At 40.8% G+C, this 19,066-nt stretch overlaps 1 protein-coding gene across 8 annotated transcripts in view; it reads left to right on the top strand.

The window, feature by feature from the left end:
* The window catches only part of STAG1 (STAG1 cohesin complex component), a 156,298-nt gene that overhangs the window by 76,649 nt on the left and 60,583 nt on the right, over positions 1-19,066 (top strand). For all 8 annotated transcript variants that reach the window (XM_064386114.1, XM_064386115.1, XM_064386117.1 and 5 more), the window contains 3 exons: positions 11,907-11,983; positions 14,949-15,153; positions 17,791-17,942. In XM_064386114.1, the coding sequence (XP_064242184.1) occupies positions 11,907-11,983; positions 14,949-15,153; positions 17,791-17,942 (434 nt within the window). The remainder of the gene's footprint in view (positions 1-11,906; positions 11,984-14,948; positions 15,154-17,790; positions 17,943-19,066) is intronic.

The following is a 19,066-nucleotide window of genomic DNA, read 5'->3' on the forward strand; positions in this document are numbered from 1 at the left end:
GCCATTCCTCATTGTCTTGTCACTCCAGGCTTTTGTCCAAAGTCCCTCTCCAGCTCTCTTAGAGACCCTTTATGCACTGGAAGGTGCTACAAGGTCTCCCTAGAGACCTATAGAAACTAATTACATGTATGAAGTCTCATTTGTAGGGAAAATGCAAGGAGGAGAAGGGGAAACTGAAACATCTGTAACAGTGGAATGAAGGATGGGAAGGTAAACTTGTGCCTTTAAATGGAGCAAAGTATAAGGGGAAAGGAAGAAATTACAGATTCTGAAAACTGCAAGAAAGGAATGTGTTCTTTTTAGGACACATCTCCACAGAGGAGCTTAGGAAGCAGGAGAAAAGAGAGGCAGGCAGGCATACATCCCAGTGGTTTTGCTTTGCTTCAAGAGCTGAAACAGCACTTTTCTCCTTTTACCTGATGAGCACACTGCTTTAAGGTACTGCAGAATGATGGAGTGAGAATATCCCACTGAACAGGGCCAGAAATTACAATCTAACTCCATGTTTGAATATTCTCATCAAGCAGGTGATCGATAGTGTAACACCCCTTGGTGTTTATGTTGTGAGTTTCAAGGACAGTTTCCTGGGGGAAGGACAAGAAAGCAGCTGATAGCTAAGAGTGTGTGTTGACAGGAATGAGAATGTAATAGTGCCCAAAAAGCCAGGTACTGTATAGAAAACTCAGTCTTCTGGTTAAACATAAAAATGTGGCTGTGTTACAGGAAGGCACCCTGATCTTAAAGTTACAGTGGGGGAGAGGGAGGCTGAAAAGTCCTGAAAGGAAAACCTGCTGAAAGCTGGGGCGAGGTGGAGTGGAATACTGTTTATTACAAAATACTGCAAAAACTAAATGCCAGTTACAAGATAAAACACTTGATTAAGGTTCTGTTGAAATATTCTGCTTTAAAAAATATTGTGAAACAATATTTTGTATTTTCTGTTTTTGTATTTCTGTTTTTTCTGTATTTCTGTGTTTTCCCACTTTAAAGATTTTTTTCCACCAAGCTGTAAGACACAACCAGAGGAGTTACAGGGTTTGTTGAACTGGTCTGGTGGAAGGTGTTCCTGTCCATGGCAGAGGCTTGGAACGAGATGAGCTTTAAGATCTCTTCAACCCAAACCATTCTATGAGTCACTGGCTGCTTTATTCTGTATCTTGCATTTGTGTATCTACCAGGAATTACATGGTGTGTTTACACAGCTATTTTTAATTTACACAAAATATACCATTACAACTATTTCTGGTCATTAAATTAGGTAAGGTAGAGGATCCAAAGCAATGTAAGAGGAGTTATAACTAAGAATTTAAGGCATTTTTCTGATTAAACATGCTTTACTTCCAGTGCTCCTCTGTGTTTTTCTTCTTTCCTTTTTCCTTAGCAGCACTTGATTAATTTTCCCCCTTGAGTCCACTATCTTTATGTTAATTAATATACTCAGACTCTTCATTCCCTCTTGTATTTCATCTGCCTTTTATTACTATTTGTCTTTCAGCACTCTTTTCAGGGCCTGCTGCTTTATTATTTATGCAAAGTTTGGAGTTTCTAGGATTAATAAGTTTAGGTGAATCTTTTTTATATTTTGCTCTCAAATACTCCTTAGTGAATCTTAGACGCAGACTGTTGAGAAACATATTGTATGTTGAGCTTTCCTAGTTTTCTGCTCCTATTTCCACATTCCCATTTATATTTGTCCTGTCAACACTTGCTGTGATCTGTGTGTGTTCCAGCAGTTTATCTTTTCTCAATTCTGAGGTGACAGTTCCCTCTTGCATTGTATTTTTAGAAGCATATCCAGGCTTTTATGGATTTTGGCTCTAATATATGCTCTCTCATCCTCTTACCCATGCCAAAACATGTTGAGCAACTATTCATTGTGTTGTTTTAACTTTACTTTTGATATGATGCTTCCTCTTGTTTTTCTATAGTAGCCAAGTTCCAATCAAAAATTTAAAAGTTAAAGTTTTCCTTAAGGGCATTTTATCAACGGGGTTTCTTCTGGTTTTCTTTGTAAATCCCTTTTAAGTAAAGATCCTGTCTCTGCTCTGGAAATGGCCAATCCAGGAGCAGAGTCATTGATATCAAAAGGTTTTGAGGCAGTAGATAGAAAAATCTGTGCCACTCCTAGAGGGAAGGTTTTTAGATAATATGGGGCATGTTTAAACCATTGCTGTTGGTTTCTTACTCCTTCTCAAATTGCTTAAAGACTAAGCTCAGAGTACCAGACTTCTTAAAGTTCATGGAATGGAAACTTGAAGTCCTTGATGTTTTCTGATAGATACATATTTGTAATAAGGAAAAAGCAGGAGAGGAGCCTAGGCCCTCTTCCCTTATGTGCTATGGTAAGGAAAGACTTTGTCCTACTTTGCCCTTTGTTCTTATGTTTAGGGTTTCACATACCCAAAGAACGGTGTCACACTCAGAGTACCTGGAGTTACTGTGGTTTATGTGCTGCTCTTTTACACATTCATCCATGAGACTGATGGTGGGGATACCTGGAAAATGGGGAATATGCAGTTAGGGACCCTCTTGGAGACAGTTTAAATTGTCCAGACTCCTGTAGGAATCTTGGTAATAAAAGCAAAAGCAATTTGCCGCATCCTTATCAGCCCTCTTGTAAGAACCCCCCCTTCCTGCACTTCTTCCTGGATTCGTTGGCTGCAGCAGAGCTGCACACTCAGAGGGACAAGAATGTCACCTCCACAGCTCCTGTTCCCTCCCCAGATCACAGTGTCACCCCCACAGCTCCTGTTCCCTCCCCAGATCACAATGTCACCCCCACAGCTCCTGTTCCCTCCCCAGATCACAATGTCACCCCCACAGCTCCTGTTCCCTCCCCAGATCACAATGTCACCTCCACAGCTCCTGTTCCTTCCCCAGATCATAGTGTCACCTCCACAGCTCCTGTTCCCTCCCCAGATCATTCTGGTGTCTGTGCTAATGAAGCCACACACAACAGCTGACAGCCTTGGGAGATTGGTGACTCACCAAAGCTGACACACACAGAGACTAAGTCAAGGTTACACACAGCATCTGAAGTTTAGCACTTCTTAATTTCTGCTTTAATTTCTAAGTGCAAAGAAAAGGGGTTTTTTGCATGTGGTTTCTCAAATTCTTTGTGTTTCCTTACAGAAAAAAGCTTTACCATGTGTTCAGATAGTCAGAAGGTACAAAGGGGCTTTGGGATGGGCTAACAGCGAAGAGGAACTGGGTTGTTGTCCTAGAAAACAGGAAGAAATAATTACGTGAAAAAGGATAATTCCTCTCATCTTTCATACTTCTATATGAGGAGAGAGAAAGGTAAAGGCATTGCTTTGTGCCAGCTCAGCTAAATTTTTTCATTGTGTTTTCACAGGTCATTGTCAGTAAATGCTTTGGTCTTTAATATACTCTAAATAAGTGATTTCATGAGAAGCAGAAGTAATGAAGAGGGATTTCTGATGTATCTGTGTTCACAAAAGCAGCTGAATGTGCTCCTGAAGTGCAGGGTTTGTGCAGCTGTATGAGAGACAATATTCTGGATGCTGTGTAACTCCAGAAAAGATTGGGACACACACTGCTGGGCAGGAGGTGGTTGTGCTGCAGGTGAATCTGTTCTTGAAGAAGCAGCAGCATTCCCAGTGTGTGTCCCTGTCTGTCTGCAGCTCAGTGAGAGGCTGAGATTAACAGAGGTTGGGGTCATGGTTCATGCCATTCCCCAGTGACCTCATTGGTTTCCATTCAATGACCTGCTTTTGTAAAATTCATTGGGAGACTCTATCCAAGACCAGTCAGGTTTGGTTAAACAAAAATATTGCATTTTATTAAGTAGCACAGTTAGACAGAAGTGCACCCAAGTCTCATTTCCTTCTTTCAGGTTAACAAAAAAACCCCATAGAAATATTGAAGGTAGACAGTGGCTTTCACTTAAAGAGGGAAATTAAATGTTTTAGATATAAGTTGTTTCCATGATGTTGATGTGTCTCCAGTCTCACTTTTTGAAGGACACCAGCTTTCCTCAAATTGACAGATAAAGTTCTTCACCTTTCTGCAGCAGCTCTGCAGTGCTTACAAAGCCTCTGTTTTACTGTTGTTTAATGTTAGCTTTTTCCCATCACTTAAAGGATATGGGAGGATCCCTGTCAGCCCTGGCCTTGTGGCTGTCTGATGGTGCTGCTGAACACTGAAAAGTAAGGATTGGCTCTGGGGGACCTGGAGCTCAGCAGTCCCTTTGGTGTGCCATTGCTAATAGGGTTTGGCACTGTATAGATACCAAATGCAGACACCCCTGTAGTCCTGATCCTTCCCTTCCACGTGCTGGAGCAGCACACACTTACAGGAAAATGTAAAGGCCCTGAACTGAGGGTATTTCTTCAGAGCTGTGTCTGGGAAGCTCTCATGCAAGTAACAGCAGCTTCCTTGAGGAAAATGAAGAAAGGGCAGTTCTCTCAAGGGACAGCAGGCAGCTGAGCGAGGAGCAGAGTGTGATGGTCCATCAGCAGCTGCAAGGGACTTGCATTTGGCTTGCTGAGCTCTGTCAGATCTTTGGCAACTCCCAGGTGTGGCACAAAAGGTCTGGCCTCTTGTTTCTCTCTTTTCCCCCCTCTTAGCTTTCTTGTTAGATACCATGTTTTGTGGACTCTAGAGCCTGTCACATCAATTGAAAATCTCTAGATAATTACTTCTCTTCTTGTATTTTTTAGGGCTTGCCTTTCATCTTCCCCACTTTGCTACTTCTGAGAAACACTGAGAAATGCAGGTAGAATTAAGAGTAACAGATGGCTGAGGGAAGGATCAAAACTCCATCAGGGAAAGCAGAAAGACTGAGGGAAAGAGAATAGACCGTGGCTATCTAATCCTCCTGTAATCGTCTTTTGCCTCCTGACTTTCTGCAAAGTGGAGGTACCATGTTTTATGGCATTTTGTTTTATGAGCTGGAGAGATGTTGATGCTGAGTAACAAGAGGTTTGTTTCTCTGATAAAGAAAGTAACTTTTAGCAAAAACATGTGAAGGTGTGTTGCAATGCTGACAGCATGTGTGTGGGTTACTGCTGAGCTCTGGGAACCTGCAGATGGGACAGGCACATCCATAGAACATGGAAGGAAGGGTGGACACTGAAGTAAATGTCCTTGGTTTCTGTGAAAGTGAGCATAAAGTTCTTTGAAGCATGAAATGTGGATAAGTGTGGTGTGGTTAAGAGAGTCAGCCTGGATTTTCAGGAGGCTTTCTGGGGAGGAGAAACTGGGCAGCAGCATTGCTCAGCTTTAAAAAGGCGGAAGGAAGATGTTGCTGCTTCCTTCAATCATTGAAAGTCTAGAGAGAAGGGGACTGCAGACTCTTCACACAGTTCTGTGGCAGGTAACAGACACAAGCTGAAATGTGGGGAATTCTAGTTTGACAGAAGGGAAGAGATTTCTGCCATGAGCTGGTCAGGCACCAGAGGCAGAAGGGCTCCCTTTGTGGGTGAACCCATTGTGGGTTCCCTCCCTAGGACAGACTCACCTGATCTGGTTGGGATCTCTGCTTTGGGAAGGGTGACAATACTTGAAGTTATTCTACAATTCTAGACTTCTGAGGAGGGTAAGAAGCTGTGAGTTTGTCCTTCTGTGGACAGCATTTGGTAAAAATCATAGGAAATAGAAGAGGGATAAATACTACTGTGTTAAAATAGTAGTTATATACTTATTGCTTTTAAAATTGGTGGATTAAACCTTTTAGTTGTCCAGAAGAATGCATAATAAAGAATCTATAGTATATGAAGCCTCTTCCAGTATGGTGGAACAGAAATCCATTATTTTTCCTTTGAGAAGCACTCAGTGTTTTAAAAACTGCTCTGGGGTTTATTGTAGAAAGTACAGAAGTGGTAGAAAGCAATTGCTCTCCCTTGAAATGAGTTTATCAGACAGATTGGTGGTTTTCAAGGCCATGATTATTACATTATCTCACACCTGGGCTTGTGTTACAACAATAGACACCTGGTGCCAAGCCTCAGTTCATTCAGCAGCTGCCTGTGGCCAGTGGAAAACTCCTCCAAGAGCCCAGGACTGGGGCTGTGCCCCAGGGACAGGGCACAGGTAGGATGCCTGTTGTTAGCAATGACAATACTGTTTTCTCTCCATTGGTGGCTGCAGAAATGCTTACACAGCAGGAATGTGCTCATGTTTGGGTTGTCAGGCTCTTGTCCTGTCCCACTGAGAAGTGTCTGGCACTGCTGTCTTTGCCCCCTCAGATCAGGTGTCTGTGCACACAGACAGGTTGCTCTGTGAGGAGGGAAGAACTTGTGCTCACACTGGGCTCCTTTCAGAGGGAGACTTTGGTGGGGGCCTGTTCACAGGGTAGGGGAGGGGGGGACAGCAGATGTGAAAACAGCCTGTGATAAAAGCACTCAGAAAGAGGAGATAGACCTAAGTGGACTTAGTGCAAATATTTACATTGTTGTATCTTACACTTGGAGCTCAGCCTCCATACTACCTGTGTTTATATTGCTGGATTTGAGTCACTTCTGAGAGCAGGCAGCCAAAGGCTGCTTCCACACATGCCCTGATTAGATGTAGTTACTCACATTCTGCTCTTGGAGCCTGCTGTCATTGGGAATAATCTGAAAGTACAACCTCTGTCCTTGGCAGTGCTCTGAGAGGCAAAGTTAAGAATTAGAAATAAAGGACAAATTTATTTGTACATATATTAGACACAAAAAATCTCTCTCAAACTAACATTGCACCTGCACCTTCAACATTAAATGTAGTTTTGACCATCCCATTTCCTAAAGAGTATATAAATTTAGAGAGAAAAACAAAAGAATGTGGAAAAGAATGGCAAATACAAGAATAGTTTTTCATGCATTGCAAAAAGATCCTGGTTTATCAAATAAAATGATCAAGCTGCAGTTTTAGAAATAGAATGAGGCACCTTCTGAAGGAGTGTGGGGCTAAACAGCAGGTTGCATTGATGCAGAATTCTGTGGAGATGGAAATTACAAATTAGTTAAGAGATGATGGATCCACAATCAGCTGTTAAATCCAATAGTCACAGTGTGCCTTAACACTCTAGAGCTCAGGAAAACTCTGAACTACTGCCAAATGTGAGATTTGTGTGATTCTGACTTGTGCTTGCATTCGCCCAACACCCTGTGCTGATTGCTGAGTACAGGAATCCCGAGGTTAATTTGTTTCATCACATCCACCAGGAAGGTTCTTAACAAACATCTGCTTGCAGCACATGTGCAGGAAGCACAGCGTGAGCAGTGCTCACAGAAACCAGCCTTGGAAACAGCCCTGGGGGAACAGGTGGGAAGTTTCAGCAGAGCATTCTTGGATGTGTTTCTCTGTCCTCAAGTGTGAGTGTCCTCTGTGGGCACAGACTCCTCCTTCAGCCAGGGTCACCTGGGGCAGTTCAGGGCAGGATGTGGCTGTGGGGCCACTGCAGAGCTGAGGCTTCCAAGAGCAAAAGCTGTAAGACATTGCCAGGAGCAAACTGCTGCCTTTGGGGCAGCAAGGGCTCCTCAGCTCTTCGCTCATGTTCAAAGTTACCTTACAAAGAGTTTGGTACCGTATGAGAATTGCTGCTTTAAGTCATCAAAGCATGAAAAGATCTATCTTATGAAATAATTTAGTGAAAATACTAGATTGCAAGTTTAGTGGCTTTGGTTAGTAATTATGTGGCTTCATGTAAATTGTCTCTGTGAGGATGCAAAGCTGCTTATGCTTGGCAAGTCCAAATGCTATAGAGCCATTTCAAACCAGCCTTATCAGCCTTAAACCCAGAGCTTTAAGGGAGTTTCCTTTATCAAAATTGTAAGACTTAAGCACATGAAGTGTATTGTTTCTGATGCACTAAATTATGTAGGCCTGCTTCTTTTTCTGCTAGTAGTTTGGGGACTGAGCATGCTTTCTTGCTGAAGAGCATTTTACCAATTTCTGCCTATGACTTCCTTTGGCAGTGTTGGGTGACAGCTGTCTGTCTAGATGTTCTAAATAATTGTGTCACCAGCAAACTATCTGCTCCATTACTATCCTTTCTTTCAAAGCACTTATATCTGCTATGGAACATATTTTAGCAACATCTTCACATGGAAAGATCTATTGGTAGGTTCATTCTGTTCTGAAAACTGACCATTTTTGCTGTATCTGTGTTCCTGGTTTTAATCTGAAAACTATTCTTGCATATGATTATTGCATATCAGCTCCTTTAAGAAAATGGGAGAGATCATTGTAGGATTTTAAAAATGTCTGTGTTACATAAATGTATGACTTTTAGCTGGTTATTGATGCCTCATGGAGCTCCAGGGGGCTTGTGAAGCACTACTTGACAGAAATAACATCAACCCTTGAACAGACACACCAGATCTGTAGTACAACACCTCCCAGTCTGACACAGCAGCCACATTTAATGGTATGTTCTTTGGGTCACTCCTGAATTCTTTATTTTTTCCTTTTTTTTATTCTCCTGACATTCAACATAGTTTAAGCAAGTAACAAATTCTCACACATAATTGCAATTTCAGAATTTCATAGGATCTGTTTCCTTTAAAGTAGGGATGAAGTTTCTATCTCTTTATACTATAAGAATATGTACTTTTTTCTATTTAGCAAGGGGAAATAACTGGATTGTCAGTATACATTGTTCTCTTCCTTGGAAAAATCTCTGATTATCTTCAATGTTTTTCTTCCAATACATGTAATGAGTGAGTGCCATCACTGTTGTCTTCTGGATCAAATAACATTTTGGATTTTAAAAGAGATTAGCAATTCAAATCATATGAAATGCTAGTTATATATGTAAAGTTATCAACTCCTTAATCTCACTCAGAACTTGGAACTTCTAAGTGTAATACAGAATTGCACTTAAAGTGGAACAATTGTCATTGAATTTGAGTATCAGAAATAGCAAGGATTTGATATTAAATTCCACTGTAATGTACAGTGACCCCTATGTTAGTAAAAAAAAATAAATAAATCCTCCCAGATTTACTGAGAACCTTTAATGATGCTCCTTTTAGATATTGACAGTGTTAGCATTACTGATTGTTTTAAGCACAGACTCATGGAATTGTTTAGATTGGAAAAGCTGGCACTACTGAGTTCAGCCCTTCAGCACTGTTCATGGCTGTACTGTGTATAAGGCCTTCACATTGCAAAGGGATTTCACAGAATACATTCAAACATTTTTTTTGGTTTTGTTGTAGGAGGATAGACTTAGGTGAACCATTAGAATTCTTTTTAACAGTTATCTATGATTCTCTGTTTGATAAGGCTTTAATTGCACAAGACTGTACTTACTTTTCCACTGGGTTTCTTGCTGATTCATTCAGTAAGAGTTCACTGGCAAAAGCTGCTCTAAGGATGAATTGGCTGTATGCCTTATAGGAAGCCTCTGTCTTTTGAATATTGCTTCACTGGCAGCAGAAGTTGGGCAGTGTAGAGTCCATGCAGCAGGAAGAATTGTGGAATAAATCAATAAAAGAGTCTTCTGTTCCTACACCTGCGGAAATTCAACCGAATATTTAGAGTGATGTCTTTCCCAAGTCTTGACCTCTGGTCTCAGCAAAGGGTTTCAGTTTTTAGGGACAGAAATCAATAGAAAGTCAGGAGCCCTGGTGGGATTTAGGAGCCTCAGCATCTATTTGGATATGCTTCAACTGCCCCACTACTGCTTCTGTTTAAATTAATGATTAGCATCTATTGATTCCAATGAGGTAAGAGCTACTTCAGTGTTCTTACGTGATCGTGAGCGAGCCACAGAAAATAAACTTTTCTACTGGCCTGAGTAATTTTTGGGTAGCTTCAGGCAGCTCTCTTCTGGAAACAGTCAGTGGAAGTGCTACAGCAGAGTACCCTGACCAAGGCTGAGCACTGAGAAATCATGGTTTGACTTCTGTCTTTATCATCTGTCACATGGAATTTGTCAGTACCCCTTCTCAGATGATTGAAAACTGCACTTAAGGACATCATAGGAGTGGATTATATCTTACGATTTAAATTATAAGTGGGGCAGAAGGTATAGGAGTTGCACATTGAATGATATTAAGGGAGATAAGTAGTGCACCACTGTTGTTGGAGGGTGTTGGAGGATCTCCCCAGGCTCAGCTGTGGCACCTCTGCGTGGGGATCAGTGACACGCTCCGAGTGCCCGGGGAGGGATGGTGCTCTGGTTCTGCTCATGCAAGGTAAATGTGGCCATGACTGTGGAGAAACTGAGGCTATGGCAGGTCATTAGAAGAAGCCATAAATTGATAAGAATAACATTAGAATCAGAGCTATAAACCAGTAAAATAGCAAAGGTCAGTCGGTTCCTCTTTGACTGAGGGGCTTGGTGCCAGTGAGAAGAGCAGCAGATAGCAGCATGCCGTGAGACAAAGGGGCATTCCTGCAGCAGAGGGGGTTTGCAGTGGTACCTGTCCACTGCTCTGAGACATATGGGGAACTACTTCATTTAGCCAAAACAAAACTTTCAGGATTGAGAGAATGATTAAAATATATCTGCATGTGTAGATGGTGTCCAAGCTGAGAAAATATATTTTCAACTGTCACATGGTAGTATTCTCTTGGGTTCATGGTTTTATGTTGGTATATTGCATTAGTAATTGTTTGTTAATGATATGGAAATTACCACGTACAAATTAAAATTGCCATTGTCAGAAATGAAGTTGACAGTATTACCCAGTATGAAATAGATAACAAATATTATTTCAGGAAGAAGCAAAGAAATCAGTATTTCATTTGCTTTGTAAAACTGTACCCATACTAACATAGAGGGACTTGGTGTGCTCTAAATGTGCTTGCATGTTTTGAAATGCATATATTTCTAATGCTCTTTTTTAAGGAATAAAATACCACATGAAAACATTTGCATAATATTTAGTATATTTAAATTATCTTTATTTATCCTTTGTAGAGTGACTAATACTGTTAGCTGTTAAGCTGCTTCTATTATTTTTGAAGCCATGCAATGGATCTTTAATCCAGTTGAACTTTTTGCAAAACCTGAGAGACTTTTTGTAATATTATGATGTTGGGATGGATTTTGTAGCTCTCGGAATTTCCTCCATTAACAAAAGAAGACTGTGAAGTGATGAAGAGAATATCATGCAGCAGCACCAAAAAAAAATCTTTATGTTGCCCTGGGTTGTATGGTTAGATATTTCGATCGTGTCTAGTTGCAGAGGCAATGATATGTCAGAGTACTTCATTTGTGTACTGATTGAATTTTGATCAAGACACGAGAATTTTCATTTGTAGCTATTCTGTTGTTCTGTTTTCAATTTTGTTATCTTTGTTTGATTTACAATGAAAAATTAAACCTATCAACTCCAGTGGTCAGGTAACAAGAGTGGAAGATCTTCATTAAAGAATAACAGCAATGCAGTTGCTGCTTTTGGTGCTGAGCTGGCTCACACCTTGGCTGAGCCCCTTGGAGCCTTTGGGTGTGGACAGCTTGCCTCAGTCAATAAACCATGCTGGTCCTGAGCTGAGCAGTGTAAAAACTCCCAGTGGGTGCAGAGAGAACATGGATATCTGTCATCCAGGGCACTCGGCTTGGAAAGTGCAGAACCACCAGGAGTGGCTGTGAGACTGAAAGATGGTGCTCAATTGATTTTGCAGACAAAATTGAAAGCCTTGGGCAGCTGCAGACATGACACGAGTCCTCCATGGTTATCACTGCTTTATCATTTCTGCTTGGCTGCAAAGAGTGGAAGGATGGAAAATGATCCTAATTCCTTGTTTGAAAGCACATTACAGGACAGATGAGTTCTCTTTCCCTACTTCTTCAAGAGACAGCCTTTTTCAAAGCATTCCTGTTATTGTTGCACTCTGCATACTCTTGTATGTATCACTGAGCTGTTTGTTTAGCAGCAGAAAAACATTGATATTTTGATGTAGCAAAACCATGTTGTGTTCATTTCTTTTGTTCTTTCATTACATTACAGGTACGGTAAGAATTGAAATGTTCAGGAACATGCAAAATGCAGAAATCATAAGGAAAATGACAGAAGAATTTGATGAGGTAGAGTATACAAATAGTTATTTGAAGCATTATGAAATATATTACCATATACTTCTGGTTTAAATTAAAAATGCAGTGGGCCAGTGGACAAATAATGTCTCAGTGTGGGAAACTGCACTCACAAGCAAAGCAGCAACTTTAGCTGTTGGAGGTGGGGTGACAGGGCAGAGAGAGGTTCATCAGAGCAGGCAGGAAGAGGAACTGGAGAACCCTGATCCCACTGAGAGTGGTGGTGGCATTCTGGGTGCTGAACTTCAGCTCTTGGGAATGCCTTCATACAATAAAGAGCTCCAGATCCCTGACACATCGAGACAGGATTTTACAGCATTCTGCTCTGTTTTCTCTGTGCAAATTAATGTTTTGTGCATTTTAAATGGCAATTTAAACCAAATAGAAACTTGACATGAAAATTACCATTTTGGAACAGTGATGTAGAAAGAAATACTCTTTCAAAAGATCTGAGCATTTTATTTGAAACAAGTAAATTACAATTCAGAGTGGGTATCTTCTGTCAAAAATAAAACTGTTCCTAATGGTGAATGCTTTTTAGTCTTGAGATTTTTTAACTGTGTTTTCTTTTATTTTTGATGTATAAAAAGCTGAATATTCTAAGCATTCATTTTGTTTAGTGAGGAAAACTAAAGCTGGAGCCAGAACTTGTGTAGGACAGCAGTGTCTCTGGCCGGTTCTAAATGAAATGCCAAAGTTGTGATTCAGAAAGTTAAGCAGAAAAACAATAAATACAAGAAATGCTCTTTTTCAGGATGGATTTATACACAATTTCCTTCCTTACCACAGCCTTGAACAACAAAATATTTCAGTTAATGCCTGACTACAGCCATAGGGATGCTCCTTTTTTTGAGTGATTGTCCCATAGTTGATGAAGGAAGTATTTTTTAAAAAAACCTTTTTAAAAGCTGTCATAGTTTCTTCTCACAGGAGGAAAAAACCTCTTCCTATGAATGTACTTGAAAGCAACATCTCTCAAAGAGTTACAGTTACTGGTACATAGTCTTTCTTTCTCCATTGCCTGAAACTTTTCAGAACTTCTATAGTTCTAAAAAAAGTTTCAGTTCTAGCTTCTGCCTTAACATTTGAATGGATTTGTGAGAGAATTTGTGGGGCTTAGTACAAAAGCATAAAATTGTTAGTCCTAGGCTGCAACCCAATGAATATTTTGAAATCTGGAATAAACTGTTGGCCTGTAGTAGCTCCCCCAGTACCCCAGAAATCCCAAACTTCCCATTGTTCCATGAGTGCTGCAGGAATTAGCTGGCTGCTGGCCTGAATTTTGCATTTATGGCAGGGATTGAAGTATTGATTTTCCTCCTCGTGTGTGGAGAAATGATTGTGTAGGATTTAAACTATGGAAATAACTTTGTTCACAAAGTTCACTTTGGGACAGGGAATTCCATGGACATCCATTGGCTGCACTGTTTGGCTTAGGAGTACAGGTGTTTTGTAGGTGAATTCCCTCATAATTTTTGTGCTAGAGCTGGCAGGTGAACAAAGACTTGGTTTACTTTGAATTTTCTAAGCACTAGGTCATCAAGTATTGTGCCAGTGTAACAAATGTATGCCATTTTTATTGGTATTCAAGAATAAAAGATCCATGAAGTGACTTTATTGTAAGTTTATTCTTCCCATTTCAGCCAGATGAGGTGTTCATGGTACAGTCTTCATAGGCTTTTCAAAAGAGGTGTCTGATATGTACTTGTAGATTAGAAATGCACTACACAGAGATGAGATGAGTATTTACACACAGCACTTCAGGTTATGAGGTTCTGTTCCAAAAGACTGCATATACACACACCTCAAGGAGGCATATGTTGTGTACCAAAGTTCACATGCAGAGATCCATTAGGTTATTTTGGTGTGGTTGAAATGGGTGTGATTTAGTTAAATGCGATGGCTAAAGGGTTTTCTGTAGGGGAATGTTGTTTATGAAGTTCAGGTTCAAGGTTGTTTGATTGCAGCTCCTCTGTGCTGCCATTGCTGCCTTTGCATGTTTCAGTCTGGGTGATAAGTCCTGAGGAGGAAAGTGTTTGTTCCTCACAAAACCACAGAATAAATGTGTACAAATGGATGTAACTTTGCTACTACTGACTTCTGACCCTGGCTGAGAGTTTAAGGGTGGAGCATTACTGCCTTGATGTTCTGGATACTCTGGAATTGGTTTGCAAATCAGGTAGTCAGGGAGATTTATATTCAGGCTTTTTCGCTGAGGGGGAAAAAGCATTTTCTGATTGTTGGGCGACAGTCTCCCTGTAATGCAGTATGTATAGTGAAGGTAGTAAGAGCAGACCTGGAGAGGCATTAAATGAACATGCCTAGTCCAATCTTGTAATAATTTTCTGAAGATAAAGTGTATGAATCTGTAGTAAAACTTCCATTACTGCTATCAGAAGGCAAGTTTTACCACCAGAAAAAGGCTCCATTTACAAGATAAAACAGGGTGGTGCTTGCTTTCTGATAAGGAAACTGTAAGCTTGAGTAAACAATACTCAACCGTGAGCTTGAGCAAAGCAAAGTTTGGGGAGAAGGGCAGCAGCTGATTAGAATATTAACCTGGAGTTGAAGTGGGGATGGAGAACGACACAAACTGTCAATCACACAACCCTTTTTTCAGGTTTTGACCTTAAACACTTTGAAATATTCCTGTCTGATCCTTTCCTCCCACTTTCTAACCAAGGATACAAGGAAGAGAATTGAGTCTTGATACTTATTTTGGACTATACGGAGCCAATACTGCAAGTAGAAAACAAAGATGTCTTTGCCAAAGTGATTTCATGCCAATTAGCCTCCCTATTTATTGAAGAACTATGTGTTGTTTTTATTTGTTATTTTCCCTTGGCTTAAAGGAAGATGTTTGTTTTAGAAGCCCAGACCACAATGGGTACACCAACATCAAAATAAATTAAATGGGGACGCCTTTAATACTTGATCTTTTTCTTCTGTTCTGCAGGACAGTGGTGATTATCCCCTGACCATGCCTGGGCCTCAGTGGAAGAAGTTCCGCTCCAACTTCTGCGAGTTCATCGGGGTGCTGATCCGGCAGTGCCAGTACAGCATCATCTACGACGAGTACATGATGGACACGGTGATCTCGCTGCTCACCGGCCTCTCCGACTCGCAGGTCCGCGCCTTCCGGCACACCAGCACGCTGGCTGGTGAGTGAGCTGCCCTGTCACTGCTTCCCTGCTTAGCCACTGCCAGCAGTACTGTAATTTGGATTGAGGTGGACCCTGACCAGCGTTAAAACTGTGGGAAGCACTTATAACATCAAATCCAAGTGCCACATGTGGTACAGCTATAGTTAAAATACTCCTTTTTTATTTGGAAAGTGCTGAGGCACGTAAGGATTCCTGTCATCCCCAGGATCTCCAGGGAATCCTGACAATCAGGCCATGCTTATGTCTTGTATTTTGTTATTAATTGTTCACTTGTTGTACAGAATGCTGGAGGAATTATATATTTTAGAGTATAAATTTATTCTAAAGAAGTATCAGGACAGTTGTATTATCAAAGAGTTTCCATTCACCAGAAAAGATAATCTGTGCCTTAAATTTGGGGAAGCATAAGGTTTGGGATTACTGGGCCATGGTTGTAGGGCTCCCTGTCTTCTGCCTGCAGCCACACCACCTTCAAGTGCAGCTGCCTCACCTAAGGAAAGCCCTGGCTGTGTTATTAGTTAGAAATGGGCTTTCCGTGTGTATTTAATCACACCTGTATGAGATGTCTCCTCTAACAGGAATGAATTGCTCTCCACAAGGAACTATTTTTCTCAGTTACAAAGCACTACTGGAGTGGCTGGCTTGGGTGTAGGTGTCTGCAGCTGGTCATGTCAGGTGATAAGAAATCCATCTTATTATAAGGTTCATAGATCATACCAGATATTTGAAACTTATAGCAGACATTTGTCATAATCTGAATGTTTCAAGGGCCAATATTTATTACTATTTAGTCTTTCCACAATCACCCTCATATACATTTTTTCAGTTTCAAGTGTACCAATACTCAGTGCTAAACAAATACAGAATTTATTTAAAATTTTATCTCTCTTTATGAATCAAAGAAAGAGGCAGATTTCCAATGATATTGAAAAAAATCTCCAGATTTGAGTGGATTTTGATTTTAAAACTGAAGCCCAAACCCTTCAACTCACAGTGACTGAACTCCTTTGGAAACACATTCCCTTGTGTTCTTCACCGTACTTAGCAATGGGATGGTAAAACCATGAATTATGCAGGTTTGGAATTTCCTCTTCAAATTCAGTATTCCAAGGTGAGCACTGTTTGAGCCTAGATAACCTGCTGGAAATCCATGCCTGTTATTTAAACTATTCCCTTCCATCTGATGCTGTCTGCAGTTCTGGGTGGTTTTGATTTGCTGTTTGCTCAGACTGTGGCTGATTGGCTCGTAGGGAGGAGTTTATGGAGTGACGTTTGCACTCTGGTCCTTGGGATTGATTGGTCCATCCCTGCATGGGGTGGATGTTTGCAAAGTATGAGAAGCTTGATTAAAAGACAGGAAACAGAAGCACTTCTAACAGCTATTTCCCAAGACCTGTGCTCCGTAGAATAAGGAGTTTCCACTGTTTGGAATGGATTCTGTAGCTAGAAGCTTGCAGCAAGAATAAGCTGATGCTGAAGCTGAGGTTCATCACAACTGACTGCAGTTATTTCAGCCACTGCTGACTTCTTGCATTAATGACACATTTATCTAACATTGCATCACGGATGGGAGCTACCAAAGATCTCAGGATTTACATGCTATTTATTTACTTATTTGCTTGTTGTTACAAGCTTGAGGCTTTGCTTTGATTCTACAAATTTCCTTCAAGCTGTTTTTAGCACATTTAATTGTGTTGCAGTCCCAAAGAGCAGAGGTCAGCATGATGCCATTGAGCTCAGTCTTGATCAAGTTTTTTGAAAATCTACCTGTAGACTGGCATTTCTGAAGGAATGTTTGTAGGTCCTTGTTTTCTGTTTTCCTCTCTTCTAGTCAGTTGGAATGAGAGATGATTCACTGTAGGAAGAAGTACCTGTAGGTTACCAGTTTTGAGCTATAGCAGTGTAATCAATCCAGGTAGCCTCACTTCTCCGTTTGTGTGGTTGCTTTTCCACCTTGAAGCAATGCTGCATGTTTAGAGGAGCATGCAGTGAGGATGTGATAGTTTGTTGCATTATTTTGATTGTTTTTCAATATTGTAAAATGTTTTGTACTATGTAACCACACAGAACTGGGAAAGACCCTTATTAATGTTTTTTGTAAAAATAAACTTTAGTACCGAAAAGCAGACACGAACAATATCATATCCAGCATGTGTGAAAATAAAAATTGCATTTTTATATGGCTGTACAGCTGACTTTAGAGCAGTGTCAGACCTGCATTCAGAGAAGCTGTGCTGTGGTCCCTTGTGACCTGAGCCATCCTCAGCAGCCATTGGTTAAGGCCACCCTTAGTATGGAGCCATCTCTGCTGGCACTCTCCTGTGCAGAAATGGCTGTAACTCCCCAGCTGCTGCCTTCTTGGTGCCCTGGTGCTGCAGGCTCAGGTGTTGGCTCCCTGGTGCACTCAGAGCTTGTCTGGAGAAGACAGCAAGGAGCACTGCCTGCACCTCAGTGTGGGGACTCTGCTTTCTGACCATGGGCCAGTGACCTGGGTATTGCCTGAGTGGAAGTGCCTATCCATATGGCTGTGCCAGGGTTGAGAGGCTTTTTGCTGTGAGTATGGATCTGCTGAGGAAATATTTTCTGAGCTCTGACTACAGGTAAAGAGTCATAATCTGTCTTGTGCCTTTGCAGCTATGAAGCTTATGACTGCTCTTGTGAATGTTGCCTTAAACCTGAGCATTCATCAGGACAATACACAGAGGCAGTATGAAGCTGAGAGAAACAAAATGATTGGCAAAAGAGCTAATGAAAGATTGGAGCTGCTGCTTCAGAAAAGAAAAGAGGCAAGTGAAAAGACAATTTTTTTTTCCTGGTTCATGTGCGTTCACTCCGACAGAAAGCCCAGGGTGGTTTGTGACTCGAGTACCACAGTGAGAAAGAGCTTAGTTCTGCAGTGGTGTTCGTGTGATCTCAAGCAGACTCCTTAAATCCTGTGCTGCCACATTCAGTTGAGTTTGTGGTGCTGTTCTGCACACAGAGGAGAATTCTGTTCTCAAGCTTCTATGAATGCCCAGGCAGGAAGAGTCTCAAACTGTAAGCAGTCACTGCTCTGGTGATGCAGAAAGATTCTGACAAGAGGCTCACACGTTCCCTCCCTGCACTGCCCAGTTTTCCCCTTGATCATTGCAGTTATTCCACAGTGTCTCATTACTACTTCTTTTTTAGCTGCTTTCAGGAAACACTGTGGAGTTGAGGCTATAGCACCTGTTCTCAGGGAGAAGGAGCTAGGGAGACATTAAAGTCGCCTTTAGTAAGTACCAGCCTGGCATTAGGTGAGAAAAACCATTAGAAGGTTGCTGTAATAATTCCTAAATAAAGTATTATATCACAGGAAATTTCAGTTTTAGAGGTGTACTTAAATTTAAAGATGACAAGTAGAAAATTAATATGCATACATTCAAACAAACATAATGTGTAAAGATGCCCAGTAAAACTCATAAGAGAAATTGAAAAATCAAAGTTTGTATTAGATTTAAATTTATGACTTTTAGTATATTAATTTTGCATTTTCTCCACCACTGTTTTACTCTGTGGCTGTTAAGATTGTCTGGGTGCTTAGCTTGTGTGCACCTTGAATTCCTTTAGGTGTAACTTTAACTCAGTATTGCTTGACTTTGTAGTCTTTGTCTGGGGATAATTACAATTACATGTTTTTATTTTACCCCTATGATCTGTAGCACAACTTTGTTTAGTTTTCATAATTCTTGAAAAGCATGCATTAAGGTACAATGCAAGAACAATCTCTCCTGCCTAAACAGCAAGAGAAACATTTTAAATTAAATATTAAATTGCATGTGGGTTCTAAATAATTTTGAAAAGCAAAATAGCTGGAACACAGTTTGTATTCCACATTTGTTGATTGTTGCTTTGAATTTGCAGATAACAAAGGCACTAATTGCACTGATTA

Source organism: Passer domesticus, chromosome 11 (genome assembly GCF_036417665.1).
Source record: "Passer domesticus isolate bPasDom1 chromosome 11, bPasDom1.hap1, whole genome shotgun sequence".
Taxonomy (NCBI): Eukaryota; Metazoa; Chordata; class Aves; order Passeriformes; family Passeridae; genus Passer; species Passer domesticus.